The sequence below is a fragment of the Pteronotus mesoamericanus genome, unplaced genomic scaffold (assembly GCF_021234165.1).
Source record: "Pteronotus mesoamericanus isolate MK-2021 breed Mesoamerican mustached bat unplaced genomic scaffold, CSHL_Meso_final contig_41, whole genome shotgun sequence".
Classification (NCBI taxonomy): domain Eukaryota; kingdom Metazoa; phylum Chordata; class Mammalia; order Chiroptera; family Mormoopidae; genus Pteronotus; species Pteronotus mesoamericanus.
The window spans coordinates 4093496-4105716 of NW_026555152.1; the positions used below are offsets into that span (position 1 = coordinate 4093496).

A 12221-nucleotide genomic window follows, 5' to 3' on the forward strand; every position below is an offset into this window, starting at 1 on the left:
CTCTTCTACTACTCCCTCTATCATTTTTGTCAAAAATAAATGGCATATCAATATTCACATTCGTTTCTGTCAATGCCACTATCACCATCAGCAACAACACCAATAACAAAAAGGGTAAGGGGAGATTTCGCCAAAAATAAAAATAAAAACCCCACATCTTTTTAGCTTCTAAGAGTTCAAATGTATTAAATTTCAAATTACCTTAATAAGGATGAAAAGACTTTGATGAATTTTTTGTGGTAAAATAGACATAAAATAAAATTTACCATTTAACCATTAGGCACATTCATGCTGTTGTGCAAACATCACCACCACCCATCACCGGAACTTTTCCATCGTCCCAAACTGAAACTCCGTCCCTATTAAACACTAGTCCCCACTCATCCTTCCCCCAGCCCTGGCACCCATCATTCTACTTTCTACTTCTATGAAGTGGACTTCTACTGGGTACCTCACAGAAGTGGAACATACAGTATTTGCCTTTTTGTAACTGGCTTGTTTCACCTAACATAATGTCTTCACGGTTTGCTTTGATGCATTCTTTATGTTAGCATTTACTGATGACACATGTATCCTTGAGCTGTTGCTAAACACTTGACATGTATTGTTTCATTTAACAAATTGTGAGGTAGGCCCTTGGAAGTTCAGACACACGGGGGTACTAAGTGCAGGCCTGGCCTGGACCCCCCACCCCCTCTCCTCTCAGCCACACTGGCCTCTGGGCTACTTCCTGAAGCCCTTATCTTGCTTTGGCTCAGTCCTCGGCCGATGAAAGCTGGCTGGTAACAGCAAGATTGTAGGATTTCCAACTTTCAGTTTGCCTCGAATCATGAATGTATATGTAGGAAAGAGAGCTGTCTTTCTGGTATCTTATTGAGAAAACTCTCCTGCGTGGGCTCATTCATGAAAAGCTAACGGCGATAGCTGGAGGAAGCAGGCACGCGGAATGTTTCAACTAAAAAATGAAATAAAAATTTAACTGTGCCTATTTAAGAATTTTCTGCATGTACTGCTAAAAGTGTCTTAAAAAATTATAATAAAGTCAACTATAATACATTCAGCAATCAGAACATAAGAACCACATATTGTATTGGTAAACACAAATTAAGAGGCTACATTTATATATAAATTAACTTTAAAAAAACTAAAAACTAGCTTTTTGACATATAATTCATATACCATATCACTTACCTCTTTCTAGTATACAGTTCAATAACTCAACTTTTTGCTTGGGTGAAAATTGCCTTACCTCTGACCACCTTACCTTATGTTGATTGATTTGATTCCTGAGAGTCAAACAGGAAAAGTTAAGCCCCAGAGAGCTTCTGTGGCATGAGCTGCCGTATTAGTTCCACCTTAGTAATTTGGGTTTTTTGTCAGTGTTGTCTCTATATCTGTGGCTGTTTAATTCCTTAATGTTAGTATCTTAAAAATTAATGTGTTGTAAGTCACTTGGAGTTCTGTTATTATACAGGCTCTGGCACAAACAATGCCCCCTTTTTATTATAAAATCTTTTATTACAAAATCATAAGCATATAATTCTGTAATAAAACAACATCACATTCATACATACCACATGATGTTTTTGGTGAAATAGTCAAATTAAAACTGTAAGTTATTACACCCATGTTATTACTCTACCAACCACGCTCAAGCAGGCGTCACTTCTGCCGGGCCCTGTCTTATAGATAGAACAAAATAAAAGGAGGCTGGTTAGGGGAGAGGGTTGGGGGCGGGTGGGAAAGGTGAAAGGATTAAGACACAAACGAACAAAACTCGCAGACACAGACAACAGTATGGTGACCACCAGAGGGAAAGGGAAGTGGGGGCAGGTGGAAGAGGGTAAAGAGGGGATAAATGATGATGGAAGGAGACTTGATTTTGGGTGGTGAACATAGAATACAACATGCTGATGATGTGTTACAGAACTGTACACTTGAAACCTATATAATTTTATTAACTAATATCACCCCATTAAGTTCAATAAATTAAAAAGAAAAAGAAAAATTAAAAAGAAAAAGGAAGCTAGCTTTCCAGTCTCTGCCAGAAATGCAGTGACATCAGTAGGCAGCCCTTCCCACCAGGGGTATCAGCATTTCTAGGTGGATAAGCCTGAGCACGTTCCTCTTGCAAATGCAGATTTCTATCTCTGGCTGCTCTCAGAAGAACTGACAAGCCCCCGGGCTCAAGCCCCAGGCAGGAGCCCCTCTGAGCGCAGGGGACCCTTGGTGTGCAGGGATAAGGGGAAACAGTAAGGGGGTCAGGCAAAGAGGTGCGGGACAAAAGCAGCGTAGCCAGGACCCCCTTCTTCCTCAGCTTCCACTCCATCTTTTTCCCGGTCACCCAGAGCCTAGGAATCAGGCTGGGAAGCCGGATGGACTGCAGCGGGGCCCTAGACAGACCACACCTTCCCTTTCCCCAGGGCGCACTCTGACATTGCAGCTGCCGCACAGGTCAGCTCTAGAGTGAACCGGGGCTGAGGGCGGTGGTGCGGGGAGAAGGGGACAAAGTGTATACTGGGCTGTTAACTGGGTCTGCGGCAGAACCTCAGGGGCAAGGAAAAGCCTACATGACTCTGGTGGCAGAATGGGAAAAAGAAAATTTTGTGGTTGGTCCAACAGAGACACTGTAATAGAAAATGTTATATTAGCCAACACCTGGGTAGTGCTATGTAAAGGAGCCATTTTAAACACGTTAGTATATTAATTTATTTAACCTTTGCAAAAATCCCATGAGGTAAATACTATTATGATCTTCATTTTACAGACAAAGAAACTGAGGTACAGAAAAGTTCAGTAACTTACCAGGTGTCAGATGGTAGGTGGCAGAGCAGATCTGAAGCAGCATGTATTCCGCAGGATCCTATGTCTTTTTACATATATGTAGGTATGTGACATGTAAGTGTTAATCTTGTATGGCTTCTTTCATGTTGAAGACAAGATCAGTAATGGTGGTACTTCTGGCACCAGATTTTCTCCTTCGAGAAGCAAATTTCATCAGTTTCTTTTCAAAGAATGAGGTCTGTCCTTTAGTCATAACCTTGGCCCAGGTAGTCAGGGTGAGACTTGGGCTGGGACATGTCTATAGAGTTAGGACAAAATCTGTAGCTGTGATAGATTGTCCTGGGCACTACCGTTGCTCGTCTCTCACAGACCACAGGGACAAAAGTGACTGATTTATCTTAATTTAATATTAAAGTAGTTGCTCTCTCTTTGAATTTGATTCAGATGGAAGCAAATGTGTACCTTGTGTGACTTTTGGAAATATGTTTCTGTTTTTGGTTCTAAAGCTATATCTTTATTTTTAAATTCTGACCCCTCCTTTTCTTTGACTTTATCATCCACAGTATTTGGGGTGGGGGTGTCTGTGAATAATGTGAGGGTGAAAAATTAATCCATGTAGTCATTTGGTCACTTAATTCGACCCACAGATTTATTGCCAGCCCACCATGGGCACCGTTCTGGGTCCCCTGTTTAATGAGCATTTACTAAGTACCTATTGTATGAAGCATTTGCAATACAGAGAAAGAGTAAAACATACTACCTGCCCTCCACTGCAGCAGCAACAGGTGGGCAACCAAATTCCAAGTGGGTTGACTTGTGACCTGTCTTTGAGGTTCTCAGGGAAATCTTCCCTAGGATATGTTGACATTAAAATGTTATTGACACCAAAACTGTATGTGGCTTAAATGCTGAGAGTGAAATATGGCCCTTGTGGCTTTGATGGTGCAAACAGTTTGACTGAAAATGTTTACCACACACAGATAGTCACTCCCTCGATTAGAATCCAAAGCCTGTGTTTGCTTATTACACAAGTCCTCGGGATCTGCTTCTCGGGGGCATTTAAAGCATGCCAACCTGGTGTTGCATAAAAAACAAGCTGTGCATTCAGCAAATATAACCTGGTGAGCAGAGTCCCTGTCGCCCACTCAGCAAGAGGGGAGCTGACCTCCCACTGCCTGCAAGCAATGGACATAGAGAAAGTCAACTCCATGGACTTTCGAGAATTTGTGGATGTATTTGGGAATATCATTGAGAGATGTCCTCTGATTGCAGCTGCTGTTTGGTCCCAGAGCCCATTCTCTGACTGGAAAGATTTAGAGAGGCACTTTTCTGCCTTTATTGATGCTCTGCCACAGTCAGGTAAGACTCTGGTACTCTCCACTGAGGGGTTTCAAATATTCTTATCAAAACACATTCAGCTCCTTTAGTTAGTTATAATTGCTATATTTATTTAGCTATTTTTATTGTAAGGGCCACTAAGTTTCCTCAAAATTAGTAAATGGGAGTTCAGCACTTGCACGGTATTAAGTCAAAAGTAAGGTAAAAGAATGTATATTGGCTCAGGTAAAGTGGCTGTTAAATGTTAAAGCTATGAGGTCATGAGGAAAGAGATTGGGGCCTCACAGGGCTCAGAAGCCAAAGGTCAGGCCGAGGGCCTACCTGTTTCAGCTGAGTGTGTTCACTTTGGGAATGTCCTGTATGAGGGAGAGAAGACAGCGTGATACCAGAGTATCTCAGGAGCCCAGGGGAAAGAGCACATGGCTGAAATTTTTACCAAAAAGGGCCAGTTTGGACTGGACTGCTGAGGAAGGTAAATTCATTCATATCAGCTTCTCCCGGAGGGGCGTGAAGGAGAAAAGACAAAAATCTGAATGAATTCTTCTGGAGAAAGGGAAAGAAGTTGTTGATTTCCTCTGGGTGGAGAGAGAAAAGGAAGCACTTCTGGTGTGGGGTGGAGGTTCAGGCAAACCACAAGTGACTCAGCCTCACAGGGATTTAGAGGCCAAAGAGATTGTCTAGATAACTCTTCTGAGACACCTGGATGGAGCTGAAGGGACAGCAGGAAGCGGGGGAGACAAGTGCTGCTGTCACAGAGGGGCCTTCCCCAGAGATCTGGGTGCAGAGGGACAACTGACCCTCTCCCCTCTTCCATGAGGTCAGCGAACAGGGTCTTGCCTATCCATCCAGGCCTTTGATATCTGGGATGGCTTCCCATTGTCAAATGAACATCTCCCAAGTAAGAAACTCATTTTAATGTATTTTAGGCACATCTAGGAAGAGTGGAGGAGATAGTGTTACAAACTCAAACTGACAGAAATGTTGCGGCCATGTTGACACCCATTTCTCAGGGCCTCTCCAAATGAGCTTTTCCCTCCACCACTGAACTCAGGCACTAGGGGAGCTGACATACAGCAGAGCCCTCTGATCGATGACCCACAGGAACCATCAGCCCGCGGCCTGCTGGAAAGAGCAGGAGGCCCTGGGAGCTCAAGTTCAAAATGTCTGGCAGGAAAATGGACGAAGGACAAATGAAGTCTTCTGAGCCAGAGGGGAAATGATTTTTAAAGGATGTGAATGCTTTGTGAATGACATATTTTTTTTCTATCAGGAAAAGAAAAAATAAGTAAAAGGAGGAAAATCCTATAATCTATCTCAATACCCAAAGCGATGGTAGGGCCAGGGAAGGAATGTATTGAGAGAGAAAGCTGTGACAGCATAAATAATTTCAATCCAGTATTCATTGCTTTATCAGTTATTCAACATTTATTTGGAGTTTGCTCTGTACTAGGAGCTTAGATAATGAAATAAAAATTTCCCTATTTCTTTCTTCTCTCCTATCAACAGTCACTCCAACTAGTTGGACTAGAAGCTCTAGTTAAGGCTGGTAAGGTCTAGTTAAGGGACCTCTCTGCGGGTGGAGCCTGCTTCTCAGCCCTATGCTGGTGTCCGTAATTATCTCAGACAGACAGCTGGGAGCAGGCCTCCATGCTGTCTGAGTGGGTGCTCATTATCTAATCACCTTAATAATACCAGACAGGTGATGTTAGCAAAGTACTAGTAATAATAATAATAATAGTTAAAACGTAGTCAACCCTTACTATCAGCGTGTTTCAGGCACTTTCCCAAATACTCAACATTTGTTAATTCATTTAAGCCTCACACTAATTCTAGAAAACGAGTATTATCATTATTATCCCCATTTTACAGAGGTGAAAACTGAAGCATGGAGACAGTAAGTCACATGATCAAGGACACCCAACTAGCAAGTGGCAGAACTGGGACTCAAACCCTGATAGTCAACCCAGCAGCCTTTGAAGGATTTTTCCAGAGAATTGGAAGCAAAGTCTAGAAACAATTCCTAAGGGTTTTATTCATTCGTTTACTAATTTATTTAATTAACATAAATGCTTGATGCCACAGGCCTATTTTGGTTGCTTAAGTAGTCAAATAAAATGGGATTTACTGCATAGTCTAGCCCTATTCCTTGAAGAGTAAGGAACAAACTGCGTGCAATAGTCTTTGTATCCTAAAAGTAAAACGGACTTTAAGGAAATGTGCATGCTGTGATGATTCACCTCATCCAACATCTGTTTTAAATGATCTAAGAAAATTCTCTACCATTAACAGAAAACTGAAGATCCCATGTTTACAGGAAAAAGGTTGACAAGCCACTGGCAATCCATTTAGGTTGTGCTATGATGACTACTAACCAGTAGGTGGCAGCCCAGGATTAATATTTAGTTCTAGCAAAACCTGGCCAAGTACCCCTTGAAGCTAACCTCCTGATTTACAGGAAAGGGGAATGGCAATAGTAAAGGGAAGAACGTTGAAACGCGCGTGCGCGCAAACACACGCACAGTGGCGATGATGAAATAGTTCAGTACCAGTTTGTGTTAAAAATCAAAGAGCAATAAAACTGTTATAGTAGAGTTAATCATGCATCTCTTTGTGGCATTTCACAGTTGTGATAATGGCATAATTCATTATTTAATACTCATTTCAAAACAGAGTTGTTGAATTAATGAAGTTAGATACTAATAAAGCCCTTGAATGCAGGCTATAAAGTAGAAGAGGCTATTAAAACATATTCTGTCAAAGAATATATTAAATTCCTTCCCAAGAGTGATGTGTTGGTCAACAAAATACTTATCAAATGCCCACTATGCCCCAGAAATTGTCCCAGGAACAGTGACCAAGACAAGTTCCTTACTTTAATGAGTTTACATTCCACTGAAGAGAGACAGAATTAACATAAATAAATAATTTTGGATTCTAGGAACTATTAGAAGAAAATGAGTACTCTTATAGAAAATGCATAAGAAAAGAGAGGTCTTTCTTAGGAAGTGATATTTGAGTTTAAAACCAAAAGATGAGAAGGAGGCAGTCAAAGATAGGAGAAGGACACTCTAAGAAAAGGGACCTGAGACTTTTGGCATTTGGGGGCACTGAAAAGATGAAGATGGTTGGAGAATAGTGAGAAATGGAGAAATATGAGGAAAGAGAGGTCAGCTAGCAGGGACCTCTCTTAAAAGTCAGAGGTCATTTGGACAAGGATTGAAGCAGGAGAGATGGAGAGAGGTGGCTGGATTCTCAAAATAGATTTTAGAGTTAGAGCCAAAAGGTTTTTGGAATTTGTTGGGGGAAGGCAGGTCAAAAACTAAGAGAAATTAAGGGTAACCCCTAAGTTTTTAGTCTGAGCAATGGAGTGGGTGGTAGTTCTGTTTTCTGCAATGAGGAAGACTTAAGGATAGAGAGTGGGAGTTTGTAAAGTCTGAGATGCTGGCAATCACCTGGATGAAAAGATAGCATCTCCAGGTGGGCCATAACAAAGGTACTCGGTGAAAAGTTGAAGGCTAGACTAGATCTGAGTGTCATCAAAGGCTTTGTGGCATTTCAAGTGATGGGACTAGATGGGCATCAGTGTAAATACAGAAGGGAGGAGAGATGAGTCTCTGGTGCTTCTATGTTAGTAATCCAGCAGAGCAAGAATCATTGGTGAAAGAAAGCAAGTGATGGTAATCTTTCAAGAAGGAGAGAGGGTCAACCCTGTGACATGCTCCAAAAGAGGTTGTGAGAGAAGAGGACAGAGCTCTGGTCATAGGCTTGGGCAAAATGTCCATCATCTGTGCCCTTGATGAATGCAGACTTGTTGGTGGGTGGGACTGAAAGCTTGGTAGAGCAAACCTGAAATAGGAAGTAAAGATATGGAGATATTACATAGATATTAGCTTTCTTGAGTTGCTCTAAGGAGGAGCAGAGACATAGGGAGAAGCTAGAGGACAACAGGAACTCAAGGGAGGGATTTGATTTTGTTTATGGGATGAGTGATTCTATGGCATGTTTGTGTATTGATGATAAGGCAATGAGTTGAAGGAAGAGACACTGATGTTTGAAATTGCAGTCTTTGAGATGAAGAGAGACTGGCTGCAAGAACGCCAGTGGAGAGGTTGATCTTCAATAGAGGGACTGAATGATCTGTTGTACCAGGAAGGAGCACACACTACTTGGCACAGATGTAGGGACACAAGTGGACCGGAACAGGGTTGTAAGCAAATTGCCTACTCTTCAGTGGCCTCTATTGACTGCCCTGTCTTCTCCTTTTGGAACAAAGAGTGTCAGCTCTATGCCAGGAATTCTTCTGATGCAAAGATGCATGTCTTGTGGCTGCAGCAAACACTACATACCCACACCTACATCTCTACACAGGCTAAAGAACAGGCAACATTGAAATGGCCCTGAGAACCAAGGGACATTCAGGTATCTGGTTAGAACTTTGGCATTCCAAGTGGGAGGATCCACAGGACTAAAGGCAGGGAGGTTGGCAGTACCTGCCCCTCGCAGGATTTTAAGGTCAAGGCTGGAAATGTTTCCAGGGTGCAGCATTGGGAGGGAAACTGAAGCATTGCTGCAGGCCAGGGGGACTGGATCAGAGCCATCCTGGGCAGTACTCTGGGCTCAGTGGTTTGGGGCAATAAATACAGAGGACAGGACTACACATCAGGTTCTATTTCTTTTTTTAAAAAAATATTTTATTTATTTATTTTTAGAGAGAGGAGAAGGGAGAGAGAAAGAGAGGTAGAGACACATCACTGTGTGGTTGTCCCTCGCGTGTTCTCCACCAGGGACCCCTGCAACCCAGGCATGTGCCCTGACCAAGAATCAAAGTGATGACCCCTTGGTTCACAGGCCAGCACTCAATCCACTGAGCCACACCAGCCAGGGCAGGTCCTATTTCTTGCAGCTGAGGGGTGTGTGTGTGTGTGTGTGTGTGTGTGTGTGTGTAAGTTCCAGTTTATTTTTTAGTCTCTTCTTCTCTTTGCTTTGCCCCTTTTCTTGGCCTCCTCCCTCTCCTCCTGCAAACAGTGGAAAATACAGGCTCGGTCCTGGGCAAACATTAACCCCAGGCAACGTTTTCAAGAGAAGAGGCAAACCTAGGGGAATTAGAAGAGAGGTGCAAAGGCAAGAGGAACAGAGTCTGGTGGGGCACGCGTGGGACAGTGAGGCAAGTCCTGTAGGGGGGCGGTAAGGGGACAGGTCCTGCCCCCACACCAGCGTCTCCCACCTATACCTACTGCCCTGAAGCTAGAGCTGGGCCTCTGGAGAGTAAGAAATAGGGTGAAGGGGAAGCTGAAAGACAAGAAGTCCTGAGAGGACTGGGGCCAACTCCACCTTCCCTTGAGGCTGCTTTGAAAATCTGAATATGCAAGGAGGCGGCAAGGGATAGGCACTGACAGTCGGGCACCTGCAGAGCCTCCCAGGACTCGAAGTGTCCCCCACCCCAGCCGATTAGCCTGAGCGGCCCGGGGCTGAGTGGGTGCGCAGCAGAAGCAGATCCAGCAACCTCATAGCACAGCCAGCTCTTGAGTCAGAGCTGGGTCGGGAGGTCCCCAGGCAGGGAATTTAACATCCACATTTTCACACCACCTGGACAGGGCTGGATGCAGGAAATAAGAAAGAACCATCTCCTGTTTGCAGGGCCAGGAGAGGGGTTCTAAAACCATGGTGATACAGAGATGGGATTATTGGTGACACTGGATTTCATTTTAAACTCCCCTTAACCTTGTAGAGGCAGCCAGTGCCCTGAAAGATGCCCAGGATTTGGAGTCCAGAGTCCAGTGACAGTCAGCCTCTGGCTAGGTGACATTGTGGAGGTCACCTAACCTTTTCTAAGCCTCCATCAAATCCTCTCTTAAATGCAGATGTTCCCCTGCAGTTCTCCCCATTGCTCAGGACTCTGGTCCATGAGTTAAGCAGAACAATCCCAATCATCCTTTAATTGGGCAGAAATGATAAAGTTCGAGTAAAGGAATGTTTACATCACAAGGAAGAGGGCTTTTAAGTGATCGCTTTTCCAATGGAGCCCCTGCCTATTCCCAGCGCTGGAGTCAGAGGTGTCAGGCCGCGCCTCAGTCAGTTACACTGAGCATTGGACGCTGTGCTTTAGGCGGATGAGTTATCCCCAGTCTTCACAACTGCTCAGCAAATTCGGCCTCATTACTCTCGCTATACGGATTGTGGCTCCCTCTCACCCTATCTGAAACCTCCCCCAGCCCTGAGGATTCCAGTGACCTCTAGAGAGCTAAGAGGAAAGATTTGCCAGGGCTCGAGAAAACCCCTGGATTACGATTTACTCTCGGGAATCACACCGGGGGTCCCACTCTAGTTCTTGGGGATTATGAGAAAACGTGATACTTCTTGGTCTATTTGGGATCTACTGTTGAGGAAGGGGAATGAGCCTCAGACAGGGTGGTTGGTGAGTGGGTGCTATTTTCCTAAAAGCCACTTTCATTCAAAGGGCTGCGGAATTCTGGCGGGATTTTTTCCCCCCCAGTTAATCATCTGCAGGGCTCTTTGGAGGCCTGATTCCAGAAAGGTCACAAAATCCTGGGCATTTTGCCACGCCCCATGGATGTTATCCTTGTGGGCCGTCCCCGTCCTTCCTCTCTGGAACAGAACGAACCCCATTCCTTGGCCTTTGCAGGAAGTCCTCAGGCCTTCGTCCGTCCCTCTGCGACATCAAAGCCCCCCTGAGAGCAAAGGACTTTGAAAAGATACGAAATGCTGGGGCTCCTTATCGCGTCCCTGCTCCCTCCCGAACGAGTCGTAAATTCCGTCTCAGCAGCCTCACCCCTCCGCTCTTCTTGCCCCAAGGTCTCAAAGGACAAATTTGTCACTTCCCGCCCCGCCCCTGGGTCCCGACGGAGGCCGAAAGAAGCGGAGACACAGGGGCGCAAGGTTCAGGACCTGTTTGAGGGGCGAGTGCAATGGGCGCCCCTGCTCCTCCAGGACACTCCTTTTGGCCCCTCATAATCTCCTGGGAACCGCGATTCCCACTTCGGGGCGGGGCAGACGGTAGCCCCTTCCGCCCCCTCAGCGCAGAGGTAACGGGCCCCCGCCGGGTGTCTGTTCTTCTCCGCAGGTCAGGAGGGCGTCCTGCGCTGCTACCCGGACCTGGCGGGCCACGAGCTGCAGCGGGGCACGCTGACTGGCGAGTCACTGCGGGAGCACAGCGTCGCGGGCCTGACGAGCTTGGGAGAGGACGAGCGGCTTCGGCTGGCTGAACTCAACGCGCAGTACCGCGCGCGCTTCGGCTTCCCCTTCGTGCTGGCCGCGCGCCTCAGCGACCGGGAGATCGTGTTCCGCGAGCTAGGGCGCCGGCTGCACTGCCCATCTGCGCTGGAGCTGCGCACAGCGCTGGGCGAGGTGAAGAAGATCGGCCGCCTGCGGCTCGCCGACCTCTTCGGCGTCGACCCTGCCCGACTGTAGAGGCCGCGCGCGCCCAGGCGCGGGACGCGCGGAGACCGCGACCCTGCACCACGCGCCCTGGGCGGGAGGCTGGCACAGTCCTGCACCCGCGTCCGCCGCGCACACAAGGAAGGGGAAGATTGAGGCAATCAAACGAATAATGAGTCCTTTTGTTCACCGCCCCCTCTCGCACGATTTGCCAAAATATCTATGTATTTTCGTGCTTTGCCCCATTTATCCAGCTCACTGCTTCAATTCTTCACTCCCTTTGCGGCCCGTTGACACCACCAGCGTTTGCGGTTTCCAAAGTGCTTATCCAGCTCTGGCTGCATACCCTTTCCTGCTAAGCTGGAGTTGCCAAGCAAAATGGACGGAAAATTAACCCTTTATTCCATAGAGGTTTGCCTGTTTGTTTTTCTTCTCTCACCTTACTTGCTACACCGACATTTACATGTGAGCGGAGCGGCATTCTCGCTCTGGGGCAGGTTAGGAGCCCGTGCAAGGAAAGCAAGCGCGGGTCTCAGTCTGCGGCGCCGGCGCCGCGCGCCAAGGACGCCAAGTTTGGGAAAGCTGGGTGGGAGAGAGCACCGCGATAGGCCAGCGCTGGGAACGTGCTCCTTGGGGCAGGTCTCTCCTGGAGGTAGGCTCCTCAGAACCTCAGACTGCCCAGGAAACCCATTACTCATTTTAAA

The 12221-nt window shown here is 46.1% G+C and overlaps 1 protein-coding gene across 1 annotated transcript; it reads left to right on the plus strand.

The window, feature by feature from the left end:
* Positions 1 to 3876: 3876 nt before the first annotated feature.
* On the plus strand, positions 3877 to 12221 carry URAD (ureidoimidazoline (2-oxo-4-hydroxy-4-carboxy-5-) decarboxylase). The gene is made up of 2 exons (XM_054577060.1): positions 3877 to 4143; positions 11204 to 12221. Exons 1-2 carry the CDS (start codon positions 3969 to 3971, stop codon positions 11548 to 11550), a joined length of 522 nt encoding a protein of 173 aa, XP_054433035.1. The 5' UTR covers positions 3877 to 3968; the 3' UTR covers positions 11551 to 12221.

Excerpts from the sequence above, each read along its gene's own strand:
- URAD (XM_054577060.1), top strand. The coding sequence starts at position 3,969 with ATGGACATAGAGAAAGTCAACTCCATGGACTTTCGAGAATTTGTGGAT. Across the intron at positions 4,144-11,203 it reads TGATGCTCTGCCACAGTCAG|GTCAGGAGGGCGTCCTGCGC; the intron begins GTAAGACTCTGG and ends TCTTCTCCGCAG.